This window comes from Amia ocellicauda, chromosome 9 (genome assembly GCF_036373705.1).
Source record: "Amia ocellicauda isolate fAmiCal2 chromosome 9, fAmiCal2.hap1, whole genome shotgun sequence".
Classification (NCBI taxonomy): domain Eukaryota; kingdom Metazoa; phylum Chordata; class Actinopteri; order Amiiformes; family Amiidae; genus Amia; species Amia ocellicauda.
The window spans coordinates 39,693,358-39,718,329 of NC_089858.1; the positions used below are offsets into that span (position 1 = coordinate 39,693,358).

The 24,972-nt window shown below is 42.1% G+C and overlaps 1 protein-coding gene across 5 annotated transcripts in view; it reads left to right on the top strand.

The window, feature by feature from the left end:
• Window positions 1-3,782: 3,782 nt before the first annotated feature.
• kansl3 (KAT8 regulatory NSL complex subunit 3) overlaps window positions 3,783-24,972 on the top strand; it is a 43,347-nt gene continuing 22,157 nt past the window's right edge. For 2 of the 5 annotated variants that reach the window (XM_066714470.1, XM_066714471.1), the window contains exons 1-15: window positions 3,783-4,032; window positions 7,276-7,548; window positions 7,898-8,068; window positions 8,270-8,360; window positions 9,361-9,546; window positions 11,495-11,626; window positions 11,993-12,109; window positions 12,701-12,802; window positions 13,048-13,119; window positions 13,287-13,361; window positions 21,759-21,916; window positions 22,505-22,568; window positions 22,664-22,855; window positions 23,307-23,463; window positions 24,220-24,297. In XM_066714470.1, coding sequence (XP_066570567.1) covers window positions 7,337-7,548; window positions 7,898-8,068; window positions 8,270-8,360; window positions 9,361-9,546; window positions 11,495-11,626; window positions 11,993-12,109; window positions 12,701-12,802; window positions 13,048-13,119; window positions 13,287-13,361; window positions 21,759-21,916; window positions 22,505-22,568; window positions 22,664-22,855; window positions 23,307-23,463; window positions 24,220-24,297 — 1,807 coding nt within the window. In that variant the 5' untranslated portion in view covers window positions 3,783-4,032; window positions 7,276-7,336. The remainder of the gene's footprint in view (window positions 4,033-7,275; window positions 7,549-7,897; window positions 8,069-8,269; window positions 8,361-9,360; window positions 9,547-11,494; window positions 11,627-11,992; window positions 12,110-12,700; window positions 12,803-13,047; window positions 13,120-13,286; window positions 13,362-21,758; window positions 21,917-22,504; window positions 22,569-22,663; window positions 22,856-23,306; window positions 23,464-24,219; window positions 24,298-24,972) is intronic. The other 3 variants (XM_066714472.1, XM_066714473.1, XM_066714474.1) reach the window with 2 other exon arrangements.

The following is a 24,972-nucleotide window of genomic DNA, read 5'->3' on the forward strand; positions in this document are numbered from 1 at the left end:
CACATTTTCTGCACAAGTTTTGGAACATGTTTTTGCAGATCGAAACTGATTTCAAAGTACTGGGGACACGACTGCAAAACCACTGTTCTGCAGATCTCACAAGAATATATTTTGCTATTTAGCCTCCGGTAGGAGAGCAAGAAAGAGCTATATTTGTAATTTCATTGTGAGCAGGGGAGGGTGTTTTTTTTTAAAAGGAAAAAGACATAGGAGCAAAAGCCAATATATGACTGCTCTGAGTGAGGCACTGTATAAAAATGGATTTTTATGTGTTCGAGGGTCTGTCTATGGCATTTCTGCAGAAGCTTATGCGTGTTTTAAGTTGGCGATGGCCTTTATGACTTTGCTGAACTGATCACATGGTCTCACAGTTTTCAGCTCTGTTTCGGTAATCTTAAGATCCTCATTGACCTTGCAGAAGGGTGGCACCCGAGCAGTAGCTCTAGGCTGTGATGCGCGATTTCCATATTTCTACAAACAATCGGCGTGCAAAGAGCCAAATCAGATTTGCAACCCTTATGCGGACAATTGGGAAACACTACAGTGAGAGAAAAAAGCGATGTCAGAGATGAATATGGGAGAGTTTAATGTTCTCCTTTTATGCAAATATGCAGAGAGAACATTTGTGTTTGTTTCTCTTTTTTAAAATATATATATTTTTTTACTACTATTTTGTGATGAGAGTCCTTTGTGAAGTGATGGAAAAGCCTGCTGGGAAATGTTGGCTCTGCTGGGGAAAGCTGTAAATGTATCTAGTGCATGCCTGTCTGCTGTCAATTTAAAGGATCCCAAATGTGATTATGGGTGTCACTTGCCAAGCCTTTTATTTCTTTTTTTAAAAAACATTATTCCTTTGAAAACTGATACTTGGCATCCAGAAAAATAAAAGGAGATTCACACACTAAAAAGCATAATTTCTCCCGTAATAATTAATTTTATATCAATTTGTTGTGTATTTTTTCAGTGTACTCTTCTGCACAGATTTATAATGATGCCCCCATTTTTTCCTCTTTAGTGTTATCTTGTAGCACAGCAGTCTACAGCAGGTATAGACAAACATCAGTTCTGCCTATCTACATCAATGAAGGATTTTTGACACCACTGTCGAACTGTTGTGTTAATATACTGTAAGAAATCAAATCTAATTTAAAGTTTGTATTTGATTGATTGTTCCCAGTGTATATAAATATTCCCCCATATTCCATAATTCTAAGTGACTATTTTGGACATCCACCAGAAAAATAACTGTTTATGTCAAAATGGCTAAACTAAAGCAACACAACCTTCAATGAAAGACATTAGCTTGGATTTGCTGTCTTTGTTTATGCAATTATTTATTTTTCAGTACTGTGTGTATGTTTCTCGTTTTTATGTTCTTCGTGTATTTACTTCTAAACCACACACACACACAGACACAAACTAATGAACTCAAAACAGTTTCTGTCTGTGTCAGATGTTTTTATGCATTATTTTAAGTGTTAAACAACATGAGATACGACTGTTTCTCTGGATCATATTGTTTTGAGTGTGAGAGCTGAGAAACTGTCTCTTCTTTACCAGGTTTAGTATCTCGGTATTCTCTGTTCAGACTCTGTTGCCCTAAATGTGCTTCAAGAAATACAATGTCAATGTTTCTAGCTTATTTTTTTCCCTTTGTAATGAATGCAAGATTTAAAAATGTCACAGATGCCAGTGTGCTTGTGATCATATGATAATAAAGGCCACATTCTTCAAGACTTTCACAGTTCATTAACAGCTGATTGAAACACACACACTATATATAATTTTATATTATACATGTGTGTTTATGAGACTTTTAAAGTGTACTATTTAAATTTTGTCTTATTTAACACAGATGTGGGATGCTACTAACCCATGAGTCACTTTGGGCAGTTTTTACATAATTATAAAATAGTGATCTACTCCCGGGGCAGACAGACTGGAAGTAAGACCTAAAAGTTATACACTAAATAAACCGGCATCGATGTAGATAACCAGTCACTTCTTTGGATGCAACAACCAGCTTGAAAAACTTAATTGCAATCCAACTCTCTGGGGGTCAAAAGTTTACAGTTTTACTCACACAGAAGCAGAGAGATGCAACAACGCACCCAGACCAAACAGCAGAAGGAGCTTTTTCAGTGTCAGACTGGGGAATGAACCTGCGAAAGAACTATTATTTTCTAATATCAACATATGGGTAAGAAGGAACAAATACACAGCAATGCTGAACTATGAGAACATGTCCAACAGGAGGCAAATTCAAGGCTGAAGAGCTGCTTCAGAGCAGTGAGAGGTGTGGGAGTGTGCTACAAGTTGCCAGTGTGAGTCAATGGGATCCAGAAAAAAAAAAATCTAAATTGATTAAAAAAACAAAACATTCTCAGCCTTTTTTGGAAACACAAATATAAGATAATTGGAATTTAAGCCTTTTGTTCTGCTTACCTACCTTCAGCGTTTGGCAGCCACAATACACTGGTGTTTGTTCCTCCAAGAGCTTCCTGCTGCACTTTTGTGCATAGTGGTATAGTATAGTGGTAATATATATAGATAGATGTATAGATCTGCATTTTCTTTCCTGATACCAGGATCAGTTAAAAGAAACGGCTCTGTGCTTGCTGGTGGCTATTATAGCTTGCTCAATACACAAATGATTGCCGATGCTAAAATAATGGGTTATGGCAAATGACGAGAGTATATGTAAACGTGGTACCTATTCAATGCAAAATCTGATCATGGGAATCACAGACCTATCAGCCTGCATTCTCTTAAGTAACGTAAACTCTACTAATTGGAGGTAATTGGAATGCCAGCTAAATTGTAACCATTTTAGGCGACGGGATTTATTTTTTAATAAAAAGGAAGATCATAAACAAGCTATATGCACAGTCCAGCGCAACACGTTCAAAGCAATTTTATTAGGTAAGCAATACATTAAAGTCTGACTAAACATGAAGGGTCCCTCAAACGTAATGTACGGTTGCGCTATACGGGGGAGAGACCGTCTAATGCTCGCATTGCAAGGCCTGCTACCCTCAAACAAAATGTAAATTTCTAAAACAATCGGCTTGCAGGTTTTCTAAACGTAGGTTTTGAAGAGGATGTTGAAACTGAAGTGAATGTAAATGACTAACGGCCCTTTACACTGTACCCGTCTCTGCATGGATACTGATCTCGGTGTATTTCGCTTACAGACCCAACGCGCTACAGCAGGATGGATACAGCTGGTCCTGTCCCGCCCTCTAGTGGCCAGAGAGTCGAACTGGCATTAAAACTGACTTCAAACTGTCCTATACACATTGTACACTGCAAAATGAAGATTGTATTTTTTCTAAATAAGGTATCGCAAGCGATAGTTTAAAATACATTTGTTATTGGGGGGCTATGTAACTTAGAAGACACACACACTTTGCATTAAAATAAAATAAAAGCAAAATTACTGTAGCTTTAATTTCTAGATATTGTAACCAATGCTTTCAGTGAGACAGGGAGCAACATATAGCCTTATGTTTTCTCAGTAATACTACTACTACTACTAATAATAATAATAATAATCATTTAGACTATGTAGGCCATATTTCTAGTAGGCCTAGTCATCTTAACTACACGTAGACGGTCATAAATTAATGAAAGAAAGAAGAAAGACCATTAGAAAGAAAGAATACGAAAGAATACGAAAGAAAGAAAGAAAGAAAGAAAGAAAGAAAGAAAGACGGATAGCTGAAAATCCATTCCTAGTTTTCCATTGCACTTTGGGAGTCCGGATCCGCGGGACTCCCGCCCGTGTTTGCGTGCAGCCAGGCGGGCACTGTGGTGGCGGGGACAGGAGGCGAGCTGAAACAAGGGAAGGCCGAGGAAATATTCATAACAAAGGCGGATTACAATCCCAATATCTGAAATAATTTAACTGTTCAAAGTCGAATCGCAGTGTCATTGACGGGGGGAAGTGATAGAGCTGTGGATTACATCGCTGGCTGCCTTGGCTTGAAACAATGACGTGAAGTCGCAAACGACGATGCCGCCAGATAGTCTGTGAGTAGCCCTTATGATATAAACAGACCTTTGGCATATTTTACACTGACTTTAAAATCGCCAATATACGCACATACATATATATTTTTGGCTATGTTTTATTTCGAGGAGTCATATGTTTTCTATGTGCAGGCCGCAAAATCCCCGGACTTTCCAGCCAAGCGGAGCCCTGTGTTCTGCAGCGTGTCTGCGCTTTACACAATAGGTTAGACCCGGAGAGGCAATTTTCTTATTCTTTCATCGTGTTCCTGTGTACATCTTTCCTAACTTCACTGACACTGGTGATTAAGATGTGCCTGTTATTATAAAAGCTACACACAATAGAGGCAAATACATGCTCATCTCTGTTGTTGAAGTCAGTTTGCGTGCAATTGTACGAAATCGCACCTGCTGGGTTGGTGTTACAGTGTTGTATAGTTTACAGTACTTGTTAGGAGGGAAAACATGGAAATATAGGCTCGGCTTTCCTATAGTTTTAATTGAATGAGTTAGTGTTAGTATGAAAATATATCGATACTATACATCCTACTCAGAATATTGATCAGCTGTAGGTTTGGCCATTAAGAACACACTGCGCATTAACCTTTTTCTTTCGTTTCCACTTTAACGCTTAATTGCTATCTAATCTGATCTTTGTTTTACATAAACAATTCATGGCTTTTTAGGAAATCGTATTATTTCAGACTAACCAAGGCATCTCTGTGACCACAAATACCACCTACTACTGCTATATGATCTTGAATGATACATTTGTCTCCCGCTTGTACAGTGTGCTGCGCTATACACGTGGGTATATTTCTCATCACTAAAGATCACATGACACTCAACAGCATGGTACAGCCTATAGAAACGCTCCTTTACACATCTTCTTGTCAGTGCCTCAAAGTTGTATGCATTTCAATGAGATTGTTGTTCCAGTTATCTACCCCTCTGAGGTAATACTTGGTGGAAGCACCTTTGGCAGCAATTACAGCTTTGATTCAACTAGATGTGGCAGTATTTGACCATTCTTCTTTGCAAAACTGATCAAACTCTGTCAAGTTCTTTGGGCAGCGTTGATGGACGTCAATCTTCGAGTCACGCCACAAATGTTCAATTGGCTTTAGGTCTGGGCTGCGACTGGGCCATTCATGGACATTTACCTTTGTGTTCCTTAGCCACTCCAGGTCGTTGTTATGCTGAAAGGTGAACTTCCATCCTAGTTTCAGCTTTCTCGCAGAGGGCAGCAGGTTTTCCTCAAGGACATTTCTGTACTTTGAGTTATGTTTAATTTTTCTCACACTTTTTCTTTCAGCCCTGTAGAAGAAGGTTTTGTGTACATTTTCGTCGACGTTCACGCATGTGTTTGGCCGGGCGGCACCGATTTTTGGTGGCTGACCTCAATATAGCTGTAGGAAAACTCTGCTTCTATCCTGATTAGTGCCCCAGTCCATGCCAATGAGAAATGTCCCCATAACATGATGCTGCCACCTCCATTTTTCACAGTAGGGATGGTGTTATTTGGGTGATGCACTCTATTGGGTTTGCGCCAAACATAACGCTTTTTCATTTAGCTCAAAATGTTCTGTTTTAGTCAGACAACTTTTTTTTTGTTTTGCCACATGCCTAAAGAATCTCCTGAGTGTTTTTTGGGGATTTAGCGTGGGCCTTCTTGAGTAATGTCTTCTTTCTTGCCACCCTACCATACAGGCCAGATTTGTGGAGTGGTTGGGATATTGTTGTCACATGCACTTTTTGACCAGTCTTGGCCATGAAAGCCTGTAGCCTTTGCAAAGTTGCCATTGTTCTCTTAGTAGCTTCTCTGATCAGTCTTCTTGCTTTGTCATCCAGTTTGTAGGGACAGCCTGATGTAGACTTGGTGATTGTCTTCAACTGTGCTCCAAGAGATATTCAAATAATGTTTTTGAATACTTATCCCCTGATCTGTGCCTTTCAACAACTCTGACCTGGAGTTCTTTTGAAAGCTCCTTGGTGCTCATGGTTGAGTCTTCATGTGAAAATGCATTACCCAGCAGAGGGAACCTATGGGAACTGCTGAATTTAACCTGTTTCAAAAGTTTTAGAACTCCCCAATTTTTCCAGGTTTTATTGAAATTTAAGCAGTTCAAATGGTACAAAGGTAAGCAGTAAACTGTCAGAGGTTAAAAAAAAAAAAAAGAAAGTTTATGTTATGAAAAACTGAAAAATAATGTACATTTCAGAGTTATATACTGTGTTACTACACCCTCTTAAGCATTATTTGGCAGTGTTACAAGCAGCTCTTGTGCATAGAAGTTACACTAGTCCTACAATGTGCACATTGTTTGAAAGCTTACTCTCTTGGCTACCAGAGTGTTTCATTCTCAAACACATCCGATTTACACCCCCCACCATTTCCGAATGCGGAGGGGGCGGCGTAAATGTGGGAGGAGTATAAAAACCAACATTTTCACACAGAGAATGCTTCACATCGTTAGAAAGCTGAGAGTCTCAGCTTTCATGGGATACCAAACACTTGGCAAACAACACAACAGTGAAAAGTACACTAAACTGTGTAACTTTCAATAAAAACTGGACAAATGTAGGTGTTCTAAAACTTTTGACTGGTAGTGTGTATGTGTGTGTATATATATATATATATATATATATATATACCAGAACAGAACAGCTTCAATGCTCTTGGCACAGATTCTACGAGTCTCTGAACTCTACTGGAGGGATGAACACCATTCTTCCAAAAGATATTCCCTCATGGGATCAGTGGTTTTTGTACCACTGACCTCTCAGATGTGCATTTGTCTTTGTAATTGCCATCTTGATCCAAAATCGAGGTCAACTGGGCCTGCTTAGCTTTTTTTATACATGCCACAGAGCATGATAGGATGTTAATTGCTTAATTGTACCATGCAGTACACCTGTTTGGAGGCATTTGCATTCATTATGTTCCTCCACTCATTTATTCAGGTTTTTCCTTTAATTTGTCACCCATCTGTATATGCCTGTTGATAAGTGTAATCATTGCGTTGTGAAATACAAGAAAGGAATACTTGCATGAATTGAAAACAAAAATCACATACTTTAGTGTTAAACAATATCCATCTTTGATATCTGGTGTTATGCTATCTATGTTGTTTTAGAAACATATGTTCTGACTGGTGGACAATCTTTGTGCACTTTATAAACATGTCTGCTTGCTGTCATTTCATCAGTGGATATGGTGCAGTTGGTTCACCATCATTGGCTCACATGTCGTGTGCCCTTCAGCTCCAGTAGGTGTTGAGAGCGGCCCTGAGTTCCTGGGATCAGTGGAAGTCCTGGTCGAAAGATGTACCGCGGTGGGGAGAGAGACTTCCAGACCTCTGCGCGGAGGATGGGCACCTCCCTGCTTTTCCAGCTGTCTGTTCACGAGCGCGAGCTGGACCTGGTGTTCCTGGACCACAGCTATGCCAAGCCCTGGAGCGCCCACCCTGACGCCAGCAGCGCCCGGCCGACGCGCATGCTGTTTGTCACACCCCGGCGCCAGCAGGACACCACTGTGTGAGTAAAGGCTGTATTTATGGCATGGGCACTATCAAATCATCAGGGCCTACTGACTCGCAGATTCAGTCCGGGCTGTATGGGCAGTGCAAAATAGGTTAAACAAAACGTCAATAAATGAGTAATAAAGCCACAAAACAATTATACCCACAGGTACACATCCTCTGTCCCTTTTCCATTCCCATTATTCCCATAACTCCCTTATCCTATACCCCCTCTTCACATTGAACCAACCTAGTTTCAACATATTGTCTACACAGTTTCTCTCAGAGCCATGTCCATCGCTTTGTTAGTTACTGTATGAACCGAGTGTGGCTCAGAATATGCTCTCCCTGCACTGCTTCTCCAGGGAGACGGACATGCCCCTCGACGTGGAGACGGTGACACCCACGCCCATGCCCCTGTACGACAACCAGAAGGCGCGGAGCGTGATGAATGAGTGCGAGAGGCACGTCCTGTTTGCCCGGACAGATGCTGACGCGCCCCCGCCTCCGGATGACTGGGAGGAACACGTCAACAAGTAAGAGGCTTGACTGGTACATCATCAACAAGGCTTGACTTGTGACTATCCCCTGCTCCTGATGCAAACTAAATTTGGAAAATTAGTAAAGTTCACTTTCAAAGAATGGGGATAGTTAGTGCTTAACAGCTGTGACTGAATTTTGTTTTTTCTCTTTAATAATGTTTGAATGATCCTAATGTCTTTTTGGCTGTGTTGCAGGACGGGCTGGTCCATGGCTCAGAACAAGCTGTTCAACAAGGTCCTGAAGGCCCTGCAGGCGGAGAGACAGGCACGGCTGGCCAACGAGGGGGTGAGATCTCTAGCTCTGTGGTTACCTCTTACACTTTCGCTCTGAGTTAACATAGAAATCCTGACCGCAGCCTTGAAAACCTCCCTTCATTGACTTCCTCTATTTTAACTAGCACCTTTTTAAGGTCCATGGCTCATATAGCCCCAAGGTGGACCAGTTTCATAGCAACGTTATCTCGGGAGTTAGTCGTTTTTAAGAGACTCAGGCCTGTGTAGCCCCATGCCCCCCCACACCCCCAGATAACTTAGTCACACTTTAATGTTCTGTTAGTGATGCTGCTCACAGGATCTGTGTCTAGAGCAGTTTTCCAAAACTAGCTGATCAGGATGCACTCTCTTCTGTTTTGAGCTATTTTGTGGAATGACTATTATATATCCAGCCTTTTGTCTTCCACTCTTATTGTGTGCAGATAATTGTAAATCAACAGAATAATGTTAAAGCGTACCTAATCTCTTCAATTTAAAATAGTTTATGAATAATGGGTTAGGAAGACATTATTGTAGGACACTAATAATGACTTTACTCGAACACTTTTTTTTTTTTTTTTCCTCCCCATTTATTTTGAATAGATCGTATAAGCCAAGTTGTATGCTTTACATTTCTACATTATAACAGTAAAAAAAAAAGCATACTTGATTAAAACCCTAATTTCCACTTTCATTTCCATAACCAATTAAGGCAACATCTGTGGAAATTTGCAAAACTTCATAAACACTCCCAGAGGTCGTGATTAAACCTTTTTGCTTTGTTATAAGATTTGTGTATTTGTAATGCAACAGATTTGCAACAGATGGTACAGGTGTAAAATTGGTTAAATTATCATGAACTGATTCAGGGTTACCTATGAATCAGGTTGGACTGGTGCCTCTTCAGCACCAGAGATTTGAATGTAGAATATCCCAATGAAGAGTGAATGCCCAGCTTATGAATCAAAGAGTTTCTGGTCTTGCTTTTCCCCGTTTGACACCACAGTCCTAACAGCCCTCCTGTCCACCCTCAGGCGTGTAATGAGCCGGTGTTGCGGCGCATCGCAGTGGACAAGTGTGCCAGGAAGGTGCGTCACGCGCTGGCCAGCATCAACTGGGACACTAAGCTCACCCAGTGGCTGCACACCACCCTGGTGGAGTCTCTCAGCCTGCCCATGCTGGCTGCCTACCTGGATGTCCTGCAGACCCTGAAGAGCAAGGTGAGATGGCACCCTAAATCCAGCCCAGTTTCAGCAGGACAGCCAGTCACCGAAGGAATGCAGCCAAGTATTTTCCAAAGAATGATCTACCTACGAAATCCTGTATAAAAAAAACTAAAAAAACAAATCGTCTAGCACAGTGGTTCTCAACCTTTTTTTACAGAAGGCACATCCAGACATTTGGAATTATCTAGAGGCACACCACATTATATAATCTTAAAACTGCAGTTAAATCACAGATTGTATTGCTTTTTATATTGCTAATTGTACATAGGCAGTCATTGCACTGTGCATTTCCAACAGGCAAATCATTACTGACAAAAATACAAAATAGGCCTACATAAACTTTTAAGTTCAATTGCAATGGGCAGCCTGAAATAAATTTAGGTTTAGACTGGATTTTTGGAACAGAAAAACAGTGTATCCATGTTTTTTTTACTAAAGACTTGGACTAAAGTGACAATCTTAAACATTGCAATGCACTCCTATTCAAATTGAGAGAAAAACACTATAAACCAACTGAGATAAGCTAATATATAATTGTATTCATTTTAAATTATTAATCAAAGTATTAATTCAAATAAACTAGTTTAACCTTATTTTGATATATGAATATAATATAAAAGGCAAGAAAAATCATGTCAGAATACTGAAAACTGAAACCACTGTCATTAAAACGGTAAACCCCCATTTTCCCAGTTTTTATTGAAATTTAAGCAGTTCAAGTCCAGTGAATAACTTGAAATGGTACAAAGGTAAGCGGTAAACTGTCCGAGGTTAGAGGAAAAAAAAAAAAAAAAAAAAGTTTAGATTACAAAAACTGAAAAATAATGTACACTTCAGAGTTATTTACTTTGTTACTATACATATATTTTACATATTTATAAAATGAATGCCAACTTAAAGTATGAAGAATTGTACATTTCTAATAAGTTATGTCTCTTACGATTATAATAAAATCAATTTGGGGGGGAGATTTATATCATATGTAAAGTATAGCCTATATATATATTCATAAATATCGGCTATAATTTCAGTTTTATCCAACATTGTCTGAGAGGTTCGTTTTCTTTATATTATTCACTGTGATCGCCATTCAACTGCTGATGTTTAGTCAACGTCATCGGCAAACATTTACCATAATTTCTTTAGTTTGTGAATTTTGAAAAGCGATTTAATTTTCTTTTTAGTGAAAATGCGCTTCTATGCCGGGGTATGTGGTAATCTGCATAACTAACCGAAGCATATGCAAATGCAGCGTCGCTTTAAAAAATACTTTCTATTGGTTTAGAGGGTTTTAGTGAAACATGTTTTATTGGTTTATAAGCCCAATGTTTGTCAATGGTATGAGTTATGAACAACATTGTATTACCTAACTTTAGTTCACTATTTCAAATGTGAATGGGGGTTTAATTTAAATGTAAAGTTCTTTTTTCCCACGGAACACCTGCACCCATCCTACACCTGTTGAGAAACACTGATCTAGCAGAGAGGTTTTTAGTTGTATTCATTTGTTGTTCTACTGTAGTTAATTAGTGAGCTCAGAGATGGATGTCACAGAAGGGACATGATAAACGACAGGGTTTATTTCACTAGTAAGATGACAATTTTATATAGAGCTGTTTCAGATCTTTTGGGGTTTTAGGCAGCATGGCAGACAACTACCTCTTAGGCAATGGATTTCAGTCTGTTTAGCTGGGCTATGATTGCCTCGGGAAGTGGGAAAGTAATTACTGAGGGTTTGGGTTAAGAATGTCAGATACAATCCTGGCTGGTCATTCTTCATATTGATGTTTTGCTTACTTCAGTATTTGGCCCTGCCATTCTTTGGATGTAAGGGGCTTGCTACAATACAGAAGCTCAGTAAAACTTTATTGTGCTAATGTTCTTGTTTCAGGCTTGGATAATCGAAAGTGAAGGTATCAGCATTTGTCTGTGTTTCTCGTAGGTGCCCACGCTGATCGACAGGATGCTGTTGTCATCCTCGGTCAAGACAGGCGCTGCGGGCGCAGAGGCCCTGTCCCTCCTGCTCAAGAGGCCCTGGGACCCGGCGGTGGGCGTCCTGTCTCACAACAAGCCAGTACGTTGGCACACACCCTCCACTAATGATAATGGATCTGCATGCTACTGGCACTGCCAAGCTGGTTCTAACACTGCGTGCTATTACACCAGCTTGAGGACTTCTATCCATTCCTTTTTTCAAGGATTACAGTGGCACGCTTACTTCTGCAGACAAAGCTCTCCCCATCCTTCAAAAGCAGCCTAATTATGACTTGCCTTTATGTAAACTTAGGGCAATAGTAGAAAGTCGGGTTGGGAGAGGTGGTATCCATTTTATATTGCAGGAGGTCAATTAGATGCTCTTCTATATGAAAGGCTTTCTTCAGAGAATGAAAGCAATTAAGAAGTTGGACTAATTCCTTTTTTTTCTTTTCTTCGATTTCAGAGCAAGCTTCCCGGTTCCCCTCTCATCCTGATTGCACCCTCCGGGCCAACCAATCCTGTCTTCTCCACCTCGCGGCGCCTACGCTTCTGGCAGTCGCAGCTGTCCTGCCTAGGGAAGGTGAGCACATCTCTCCTTGCTGCTCCTCCCACTCTGAGATCACATGACTGGATTTCTAACACAGGCTCAACACCAGCACTGACTATGGATTTGCAGCCTCATCTAGTAGTCTCTCTCTGCTTCAAGAGCTGTCCCTACAGAGACGCTTGGGACGAAATTACTTTACAAAACTGTCATAGGCCTACGTTTCTGATTCTGCAGCAGACTTAAAGGGTACATGTATTGATGTAAATGTATAGCCAATGGAAAGTACATTACTATGTCATCAGCCTAGAGATCTTTTTTACCCATTCACAAAGTCTTGCCATGAAAGATTTTTTTTTAAATTTTTAATACATTCTTTTACATGGAATGCAGGTAATGTTAATATTGCTGTAAGAGCCCTATGAATTGTCTAAATCTCTCCTGGTTTCAGGTTACCCCCTCAACCAGTAACCTCCCATGAATTGAGTATTTTACCTAAAATAACTTGAGGGTGGGGGAGCTTCAAAACCACCCAAGGCGCTGGTGTGAAATTATTTACGACGTATTTTTCGAGTGTTAAATGGTAATACTGCCTCTAAATTGTCCGGTTGTGTGTCTTTGGCTCAGGTCATCCCCATTTCCACTCACCTGGTGAACAGCGGGGCCAATGTGAGCCTCACTCAGTGCCTGGAACACATGGTGGGCGCAGTGAGGAGCAAAGTCCTGGAGGTAGGAGTGCATGACCTTGGTAGATTTGAGAACATGCTTTTTTGTTTTTCAGCTTCTTACAGTGTCTCCTAGTACAGTATTTGCTGTGATGGGCCTAGGTTGATCTATGTCTAGTTCAAAGCTAACTGCATGACAAATGCTGTATAAGAGGAACATATTAAGGCCTTCCCATAGGTTGTGTACTTTCCTAGATTCCCACTGTGATGGGAGGCTCCTCATTAACTCTTTGTGTCTCTGATGGACAGGTGCACAGTCACTTCCCCCACAAGCCCATCATCCTGGTGGGCTGGAATGTGGGAGCGCTCATCAGCTGTCACGTGAGTACCTCTGCATCTGTACGGCCTGAACTTCATCTGTATAAAGCTGAGCCAGTGTTACGAGGGCAAAAAAACAAAACTGTCTTCCAAAAACAAGATCTCAGTCTCACTGGGTCAGCCTGGTTATATTTTCATTGATTAATCTGGCTGGGATTCTTTCTTCCCAGGTCTCCTTGATGGAGTACGTCACTGCGGTGGTGTGTCTTGGATTCCCACTGTTCACTATTGATGGGCCCAGAGGGGTAAGACTCTATACTTTACATGTTAAAGAAGTGAACGGCTGTTTACCTGTATATTTAAACACAGGCTGTGTATTTGTCCTAAATAAGCTTCTCACACAGTTTGAAATAAGGCAACACTTATTCCTGGCTCATTCTCACATGGATAAATATTTGGCTAAGGAGATCATAAATCATCCTTCTCCATATTCTTCTTGTAGCTCACAGATTAAGAATCTCAGGACTTATGAAGCATTGGGGTTGTCTGAAACCCACCACTGTATAAAGACCCGTCACTTTAATTAATTGAGTGCCTGACTCCAATTCCAAAATTCAAAAAAAATCTCAGTGGTTTATGTTGGAACAAAATAATAATGTGTCACTAGGTGGCAGCCTTGGATTTGGTCCTTATTCCTTATCAATAAAACCAACACCGAGATCATTCTCGTGCATTGCAGGCTACATGCATTGTAAAGTTGAACACTGGTGTAAACAAATGCACTGTTAAAATTAAAATCATTGGAAGGATTATATGTAATAGAAAATTGTAAAACTTGGCTATAACAATTTTTAATAGGGCAGTCGGTATTAACACGTGTGATTGATTTAACATGAATAACATTCATATTTTAACACACATTGTGTTTCTCAATTTTGAGCGTTCTGTGCACCCGTAATTGAACCGCAGATGGAGATGGAGAAGAAAGGTGGATTAATGAATTGCTGTTTTAAAATGCTTTCGGATGGTTCAACGGACAAAAACAGTGATATGTAATCTCTGTGAAGGTGAATTTCGGTATCCTAGAAGCACATCAAGTTTGAGCAAACGCCTTAAAAACTTCTCCAAAGGTCACCTGATACATTAAACTCTTACATTAATCTTGTTTTAAGTATTTTCGTCCCACAGTCCATGAGCCTATGTTCATAGTGCAATTGTCTCTCAGTAATTATGGCAATAAATCTATTGATTTGTCTTTTGTGCCCAAAATCAGTTTTCTGTCAGGAGTCTCTAGTGGGAGTAATTACCCCGCTCCCTGCTGCCGTCAGTTTTAGTCTAATGCGTGAATTCTTCTGCTGCTCTAGAATTATCAGTAAGGTCTCGCAAGTATGAAGATCTCATGCTGTTACGTGTAATGTGTTTTGTCACATTCTGTGTCTCTGCATTTAATGGCTTATGGAAATGGGAATATAACTTTTACTGGCCGTGCCACTTCACTTGTTGTCTGAACAGGCTTGATTTAATCAACTGCAGTTGTTGCTCCCGTGATGGCTGCACAGACTTCTTTTTCATTTTTATTTGTGTTTTTCTTTCCATCTGAATTTAAAATTGAAGGTTACTTATCTCTGTCTTCTGCGGTAACCTCTTAGAATGAATGTTCATTGCAACACAATTGTCTATTGTTTGCATACTCGTATGAGCTTTGAAATGGACATGTGTATCATTTGTAATTTCTGGTTTCTTTTTCTTGTCTACCTTGCATACATTGATAGCATCATACTAATTTCCTGTAGCATTTTTCTGATCAAAATATGTATTTAATAAAAAGCTACTCTAAGAAAGAATAAAGGAATTTAGTTGTTATGATACTGTGCTTTGCAACACAGACTACTTTGTAATCTCTTATCATTGAGAATTAATTTTCTCTTGGATGAAAAAATCACAGAAGCATAGGAGTTATGTATCATGGCTATAATACAAAACAATATACTGTTCTTCAATAGATTAATACTGGAGATTTTTTTTTTCTTTGTACAAATCCTTTCTTAAAAGCCATTAATGTTGAACTAGAATTAGAGGTTAGAGTAATTCTTTGACACCTATAGATGAAGAACTGATTATAAAATACTGGAAAACTTTAATGGTCTCAGACTCAATGTCTCAAAAGACACTGCATCTAGACTGCAGAACAGGATCAGTCCAATATTTTTTTTTTGCAAAATTTAATTTACAACACCTTCCAGCAATACAGAGCGTTATATTTGTTACAGATGTGCTCAAATTTATTGGTACCCTTACAGCTCATTGAAATAATGCTTAATTTCTCCTGACAAGTGATGAAATTAAAAGCTATTGCATCATGTATACTTGCATGCCTTTGGTATGTCATAGAATAAAGCAAAGAAGCTGTGAAAAGAGATTAATTATTGCTCATTCTACAAAGATATTCTAAAATGGCCTGGACACATTTGTTGGTACCCCTTAGAAAATATAATAAATAATTGGATTATAGTGATATTCCAAACTAAATAGTTTCTTTAGTGTCACACATGTCTCCAATCTTGAATCTTGTAATCAGTCATTCAGCCTATTTAAATGGAGGAAAGTAGTCACTGTGCCATTTGGTATCATTGTGTGCATCACACAGAACATGGACCAGAGAAAGCAAAGGAGAGAGTTATCTGATGAGATCAGAAAGAAAATAATAGACAAGCATGGTAAAGGTAAAGGTTACAAGACCATCTCCAAGCAGATTGATGTTCCTGTGAAAACAGTAAAATATTATGAAGTTCAAGGTTGCGTATGTAACCCCCGGTTATCTGAAAAAGGAAGCACTGCCCAAGGGGGAGGGGTTTCTGCGCACTTCCGTAGGAACCCCATCCAAATGTCACTCTATCAAAGCTGTCATTGGCCCTTGCGCTCGTCACTCAGAACAGGTCACTTCCCACTTCCTATAAAACGTGATGTCAGCGCAGGTTCGTCCTCTTTTGCCGGGAGCCAGGACTCCCGCGCGACCTTGCAACCCTTGGGCAGTGTTTCCTTTTTCAGATAACTGGGGTTGCATACGCAACCAATCATTATCTTTCAAGTTGGGAACACTGCACAAGGAGGAGGAGTTACTGTATAACAAAAATGTCGCAAGGGAGGAGGCAGCGAGCTGATAAGGGAGCCTGCCCCGAGGTGCACCGCTAGGGGACCTCGGCAACACAACTCCAGTCAGTAACCTCAGGGGCCCTGTAGGGCTGCACCGGAGCCGCCCAGGAGCGAGGACCGTAGTCACGCTCTACTGGGAACTGTCTGCAATCAGCATATACAGAGGTTAACTCTTACGCCCTCTGCTTACTAGAGCAAGGCCGGCTGCTCTACTAGTGCAGCTAGGAGCGAGTCTGTAATCTACTTGCACAATGTCAGGCGTAGGCAATCAAGCACTTGTGCGGCCTCCGCGCAATATCATGGCAGTGGACCCCTGATCCAATAGGAGCGGGGCCACAGACCCAATGAGATAAAAACAACATAATGCATAGCTGCCTGTCAAAAGAGTAGCCGAGCTGAACAATATATACATATCGCGTGACAGAAAGACCTTCATGCTGTCAGCGCGCAGCACAAGAGCATCCAACTCAACTAAACAGTACAGAGTGGAAGAGCTCCATTGTGCTGACAATTTAGATTTCGTACAAACTAACTATATACACCACGGGGTGCAGGAACGAACTCGTGTGCCGCCCATGGAACACAGGAGCAGTTGACGCCTGCTGGTTAGACCGGCTAACGCAAGGCAACATTAGCTCTACTGTGTTAACAAAGGAACTATATACACAGCGGAACACGAGAGCCTGCTCACGTACTTACCGCTGAGGGCAGCAGCAGCAGCGTACTCTTGCTCTATGGCACACAGCCAGAGCGGGCCACAGACCTGCTAACCAATGAACTATGTACACAGTGAGGTAGCGAAACTCAAGCGCCATCAGCTGAGAACAGCGTTAGTGAGCTCCATTCTACAATTTCAGAATGGAGCCACAGTCTTGCTGTTTAACACATTATTTACACTCACCTAAAGGATTATTAGGAACACCTGTTCAATTTCTCATGAATGCAATTATCTAACCAACCAATCACATGGCAGTTGCTTCAATGCATTTAGGGGTGTGGTCCTGGTCAAGACAATCTCCCGAACGCCAAACTGAATGTCTGAATGGGAAAGAAAGGTGATTTAAGCAATTTTGAGCGTGGCATGGTTGTTGGTGCCAGACGGGCCGGTCTGAGTATTTCACAATCTGCTCAGTTACTGGGCTTTTCACGCACAACCATTTCTAGGGTTTACAAAGAATGCTGTGAAAAGGGAAAAACATCCAGTATGCGACAGTCCTGTGGGCGAAAATGCCTTGTTGATGCTAGAGGTCAGAGGAGAATGGGCCGACTGATTCAAGCTGATAGAAGAGCAACTTTGACTGAAATAACCACTCGTTACAACCGAGGTATGCAGCAAAGCATTTGTGAAGCCACAACACGTACAACCTTGAGGCGGATGGGCTACAACAGCAGAAGACCCCACTGGGTACCACTCATCTCCACTACAAATAGGAAAAAGAGGCTACAATTTGCACAAGCTCACCAAAATTGGACAGTTGAAGACTGGAAAAATGTTGCCTGGTCTGATGAGTCTCGATTTCTGTTGAGACATTCAGATGGTAGAGTCAGAATTTGGCGTAAACAGAATGAGAACATGGATCCATCATGCCTTGTTACCACTGTGCAGGCTGGTGGTGGTGGTGTAATGGTGTGGGGGATGTTTTCTTGGCACACTTTAGGCCCTTTAGTGCCAATTGGGCATCGTTTAAATGCCACGGCCTACCTGAGCATTGTTTCTGACCATGTCCATCCCTTTATGACCACCATGTACCCATCCTCTGATGGCTACTTCCAGCAGGATAATGCACCATATCACAAAGGTCGAATCATTTCAAATTGGTTTCTTGAACATGACAATGAGTTCACTGTACTAAACTGGCCCCCACAGTCACCAGATCTCAACCCAATAGTGCATCTTTGGGATGTGGTGGAACGGGAGCTTCGTGCCCTGGATGTGCATCCCACAAATCTCCATCAACTGCAAGATGCTATCCTATCAATATGGGCCAACATTTCTAAAGAATGCTTTCAGCACCTTGTTGAATCAATGCCAAGTAGAATTAAGGCAGTTCTGAAGGTGAAAGGGGGTCAAACACAGTATTAGTATGGTGTTCCTAATAATCCTTTAGGTGAGTGTATATATATATATATATATATATATATCCAAAGCGGGGTACAGGCCAGACGCATGCACCACCGCAACACAGTTATAATGAACAAACTATATACAGGGTGGCCTCGTAAGGCAACATACCTGTAGGCTGCATGACAAGCCTTGGGAATACATTGACAGGGCTGTCCGTACATCCAGGAGCAGCTCACGTGGGTGCTCGACTGGAAGGCATAGTCCGTTGGAAGGGAAAGTCACGGTTCACTAGCTCCCTCAGGATGCACTTACAGGGGCAGACTGGGAGAGGAAAGGCAGGAGCCAGAGCCCGTAGGCTACTGGGGCTCGACTGCAGCCAACACCGGGTTCTCAATGGAAGGGACCGGTCCCGTCACATCCAATCTGTAGATTCGGGCAAATGTAAGCGGCGAGGCCCAAGCTACAGCTGCACAAATGTCTGCCAAGGGGGCACCTTGAAAAAGGGCCCACAATGTGGCCACGCCTCGAGCCGCCGTGGGCTGCCGGGGGCCAGGGCGGTGAGCCTAGGGGGGCACCTGCCTGCCAGTGATGCGCTGGCGGAGATCGGTAGGTGGGCTGGGCTGTTGCCGGATGGTCCCAGGTAGCCCTCAGTGGGTCACTGCGCGCGCTATCCCCTCTAGAACCTGGAACGCGGCGGGGCAGGATCAGAGGGCCAGGGGAGCTGGAGAGACTCCACGGCCCTCTGGAAGACTGCCCAGAGCTCCCTGTCCTGTCCCGTGGGAGCAGGAGGGGCATCCACGCTCAATGGAGGAGGAGGGGTAGGAGCAAAGAGCTCCTACTCCATGAGCTCCGCCTTGAGCTCAGAGTCCTCGTGAGGACCCAGAGACAGGTGGCCCGTCTGCGGCCTTCCTCCTGGGATGGGGCAGACAGACTCCCCTCAGTCTCCACCAGCGCAGCGTGAGCCGGCGGGGAACCGTCATGGTGTGGGGGGGGCGGCACCTGTTGTGCTGCTTGCGCTGCCTACGTGGCCAGGAAAGAGCAGAGTTGGATCATCTTGCTATTGAGTGCGATGATGGCTTCATCGCGCTCCCTATCCGCTGAGCCTGAAGGAGGCCAGCGAAGACTCGGAAGAGGGGGAGGCAACCCGTGTGCGTCGCTCCACTGCTCTTCCCTGTCGTTCGTGTGCACGCGTGGGGGTGTGAGCAGCCATGGCAGTGCGCACTGTGGGCACGTCAGGCAGGGGTGTCATGGCTGTCGCAGGGGGGGCAGCTACCGTGGCAGGTGCAGGAGCGTCAGCCGGCACAGCAGCGCAGGAGGCTCAGGGAGAGGCAAAGATCCAGCGCCCCCGAGGCCCCCCCGTCACTCACCGGAGTGGGGATCGCCGAGCACCGCAGCGAGTTCGGCGGCGCCTGGTAAGATGGCGGCCAAATCACGCCCGCTGTCGGTGCCCAGACAGACGGTGCATAAGACTTCCCCACTCCAGGCGGGCAAGGTGCGCTGGCCGCAAGCGGCACAGTGGCGGGGGCGAGAGGAGCTCATCGACGAGCACCAAGCGCACACGCATGTGCACAGGGAGACGTGCAGCAGAGGTGCCGGTCAGTGTTTGCACCGGGGGCACACAACAACTGGAACGCCTCTGCAACAAGTGGAGTGCCTAGCGGGCCCACCGCTGTAAGTGCGTCTCCACCCGGCAACGTTTATATACAAACTTGCAGTCTGGAGAAGGCACCCATCAAACCTGAGACAGCTGGAGCAGTTTGCTCAGGAAGAGTGGGCCAAACTACCTGTTAACAGGTGCAGACGTCTCATTGAGAGCTACAGAAAATGTTTGGTTGCAGTGATTGCCTCTAAAGGTTGTGCAACAAAATATTAGGTTGAGGGTCCCATCATTTGTGTCCATGCAATTTTCATTTGTTTTATTATTTACAATATCATGTTGAAAAACAAAATCAAAAGCAAAGTCTGATTTCTATTCAATATGGAATAAACAATGGTGGATGCCAATTACTTTTGTCGGTTTCAAGTTCAGGTTACAACAAATGGCAAAGCAGGTTAATCTTACAAAATAAAATAAGACTTATAATGAAATGATAATTAAATGATATGATAGGGTACCATTACTTTACCAAGGAAAACTACAAGCCAGCATAAGTTATATTTATTCTTGGTCAGGAAGTCAGACTTTACCATTTACATTTTATCTTTAGTGATTTTTGATGTTAATTATGTGGTGTATAATTTTCAAAACAGATCAATGTTAAAAAAATATAATTTTAAAAAGGAGACTACACACAATTACTGTGTTATTTTTCATCTTAATTCTCTTTTGATTACTTTAAGTTTTAGACTGTGGTGTTGTCTTTATTTTACAAATATGAGAATTTCTTAAAATACTTGATATCACAATGAAGCAATAAAATAACATGCTTGTTTAATAATACAATAATTTCCAATAGTGTACAAAAAACTTTTTTGAATCCCACCCCCCCATAAAATTGTTGGATACAGGCACTTTCATTTTGTTTCCCCCAAACTATAATGTAATGTCCAGTGTTCATTTCCTTTGGACCTGCAGTGTACTGTTCTGTATTAAATAATTAAACTGAAATTCAGTTTTACACCTTATTTCCTCATGAAATACTGTACTATTAATGCAAATATGGGTCAGTATTTAATTTCAATATCGGAACCATTTGACCGTTTTAAGAACCGCTTCATTTTGCAGTTTGTTTTTGCTTGAGTATCTTGCACTCCTTGGTCCATATACAAAACACGCACTGTAGATGCATAAAACAGAAAATGTTGCTTTAATATGCTGTTTGAGGTCCCTGTCTGTTTGGAATATAAGGCTCCTTACGCTCTTTCCATTTCATGTATGCTTTTTGGGAGTGCTTTAACATCTGCCTTATACCATGTACTAATCCTGGACCTCTTATTTGGTGCACATTCATCTCTAAATTTGAATTCCAGAGAAAATGATTAACAACATCTTTTTGAACCCATACTGAAGGGTAGCTCCATATATTATATATTTGATCACATAGAGATTGAATAATGGGAAGATGTGGATATTTCATTTCATTTAGTATTTGGTAGTGGTGCTCTTTCTTACTATTATTGTCAGTTGAAGTAGTAATTCTCCATTTATACTGTTCACATTGCACAGTAAACTTAGTGTGTCTTGACTTGGACAGTCTTGGTCTTGACTCGGATTTAGATATGGTGGTCATGACTAGCCTTACTCCTACAGCAGCCTAATGGCTACAGCCGACAGTGATTAGAGCCACATACAAAAATGCAGTTGCGAAATAAATTGTTTGGATGTTTGTCTTCATTATAAGGGCCTCCTTAGAAAAAGTTGTACTTGGAATTTTATGTTTCAGTTTTATCCAAGTATGACTTGTTAAATAATATCTGTAATAATAATAAATCTAAAGGCATCTGCAGAGATTCAAGAAAATGTAATGATTTTTCTGTCGGGCAGGATGTGGATGATCCGTTGTTGGACATGAAGACCCCAGTGCTGTTTGTGATTGGCCAGAACGCCCTGCAGTGTGGCGCGGAAGCCATGGAGGAGTTCAGGGAGAAAGTCCGGGCCGACAACAGTATGGTGGTGGTGGGGGGGGCAGATGACAACCTCAGGTGAGAGAGAGAAATTCGTATGCAACTTGTACTCCAACTTGTTCGCAATCATGACATCACACGAAAGGAGCATTTGTGTCCAACTTGGGGTTAGATGCATTTTAATGTTCTTCAAATACTTTTAAGATAGACTCACTCAGTTTCATTATTGAAAGTATAATTGGTATATATTTTTTAATCTAAAAACAGAAAGTGCAGTATATCTCAGCTGACACGTGGGAGAAAATAATTGTGACAGGCAGCAGTGGTAAAAGTTGCCTGATGGTGCTTCAGACAAGTTTGGGACCAATTGCTTGTAGCCAGCTGTAGCAGATAAACAAATTACAGAAAATTGTTGAAAGAACCCTTTAGTGAAATCAGCATTGTGTTTCTGTGAATTAAAATGTTCCATGAGAATCCACCATCACATTTAATAGACATGAAGAGAATGCTGTCATTAATAATCATGGCCAACCATCATCATCCGATGTCTTGAGTTGATTGTAATCCAGTGACTCAGTGGCCGAATGTGTGTCTGTAGGTTAGCTTTGTCTGTGCATTACACTGCTTTTCTCTTCACTGTACGTGTCTTTGTTTCTCACCCTCAAGGATCAGTTCCACAAAGATGAAATCGGAAGGTCTGACCCAGAGCATGGTGGACAGGTGTATTCAGGTTAGTCTCGGTCTTTCACATAAGAAATAAGACATGCTTGCTGTCCAACATTAAAGACTCTTCATATGTTGAGCTGTGCCTGCCCGTCTCTGCAGGATGAGATCGCCGACTTCCTGACTGGGGTGCTGACCCGGGCGGAGAGCCACAGCTCCAGCGAGCCCCGCGACCTGGACACGGAGAAGAAGAAGAAGCCACGGGAATCCCGTCGAGAGCTGCCCTTCGAGCTGGAGAGGAGCCGGCCGGCCTCCCCGGCTGTGCGCGTGCCCATCTCCCCCTCAGGGTCAGAGGTCAGAATGCCTGATGTAGAGCAGTCCCTGCCTAGGCCCCACCTAGTGTTTCAACATCCATAGCCTTCTCTGATTTTACAAGTCTTTATTTTACCCCTCCTCTTTATTCCTCGCATCAGCCAAGTACTGATGGAACTTTGAATAAGAATGGTACGCCACAAGAATGTTTCGTGTCACCGTGATTGGTCAGTTTTTGATTGGACCCTGAACAGTTCATTTTTAGGGCATTTAAATCGTATAAATCTAGGTGTATCCTGTTAGAGAACAATCGCAGACAACAGAGACATTTATACTCTTATATGTAGAGATGAATCCCCAATCTTGGGTCTGACTCTTTGGGGACATCCCAAGAGACTACAAGTAAGAGTTAGCCTATAGCAAAGCAACTGATTTCTGTACTGTAGACTCATCCAGAGAACCAACCACATTAATTCTTCCTCTCCCATCTCAGGATATGTCCAGTGTCTCCAGTAGCCCGGCCTCTAGCCCCAAGACCAAAGCCTCAACCCTCTCTCCAGCTCAGAAGTCCAGTCTGATCACAGCCACCCAGCTCCTCAAGACTCACATGCAGAGATCGGGGACTGTTCTCACTCACAAGCAGGCACAAGGTACTGGCCACCAGACAACACCGCCCACCCACTGCGCAACTACATCTGGAAGTGTCAACAACAACAAAAAAACTCTAGTATAATGGTTTGCCTAATGGTTTTAAGTGCCTCTCAGTTTTCTTCTCATAACTAGGCTGGAAGCATGTTCATTGGGAAAGATCTATTTCATACATCGTTGTTCACTAGCACAGCAGTAAGTGGTAGTATGTGTCTCTCCCAAGCAATGCAAGTAAAATGTGCTTAAAGGCAATACATCTCTTTCTTACAAGGACAGACAACATCAAGTGTAGAATATAGCTGAAAAATCTGAGAGGCTGCCCCCAGAGAGACTTTTAGAAGTACTTTATCTTTTAAAAACTAATTCTCTTACTCCACACTTGTTATACTAAAATGTAATTGGAAATGATCCGCCATCGCCTGCATGATGAACATTTTCCACACGCCCGCTGTTTTCAAACATTACGAAAACCCACCTTCACTCTTGACAGAGCTCTTATAGCCAGACAGTTTTGCCTGACCAATGAGGAGAGTCATTCACTGAACTCTGAACTGATCTTTTCTGAAGTCTTTTGCACCATATAGAGAGAGGGAGAGAATCCCGACTGTGGGAGAGTAGGAGCAACACACACTGGTGAAATGCCAGCTGAAGTGTAATCTTCTGTATTCATACCTTTTCTGCTCGTCCTGTTTTTCTCCCCCTTTCCTGTAACTTTCCCTTCTTTCTTTTTTCTGTTTTCCCCACCCGCTTCATTTCAGCTCAGTTTGCTGCTTTTATGAAGCAAAACATGCTGGTGAGGAAAGCACTTCCTCCTGGCACACCATCTTGTCTCTTTGGTGAGTATCTCTCTCTCAAACTCTTCCTCTTCTCTTTTTCCTTTTTCCTTTTCTCCATCTCCTTCTGGGTCTTGGCACTTGGGTCTTCAAGATTGTTCATCAGATAGTTGGGAACTCCAAACCTACTGCACTCAACTGGGCTGTTTCAAATACCACATTGCACACTTTTGACACAGAACTTGAAATGGAGCATAAGGCAATTTGTCTGGCACACCACAGGGGAGCACAAGTTACATAATGCTAATGTTTTATGCACAATGCCAAAAATGTATGCAATGTATAGCAATATTGTTATTCTGTTGGTTCCATATCCACAGTGCTGGAAGGAGCAGGTGGTTTGATGTATATAGGAATAGCAACAGTTACACTGTGCATCACCCTGATCTTGTCAGAAATCAGAAGATAAATCAAAAGCACGGTGTGGAGGCTGAAAGAGAGACCTCCAAGGTAGAGCTGTTGGCTGCTTTAATTACATTATTTTACCACAAGTTCTTCATACCCTCACCAATAAAACCATTTAAGCCAATAAAGCTTCTTTACCAGATGTGTCTAACCCTTCACAGATGTGTAGATTCACAATATGTGTGTCCCTGAAACCATTCTGTTGGAGTAATTGACAGTATGAGTAGATGGTTGCAGAGTTACTGACCAAAAAGTAAATTAAATCATAAGCAC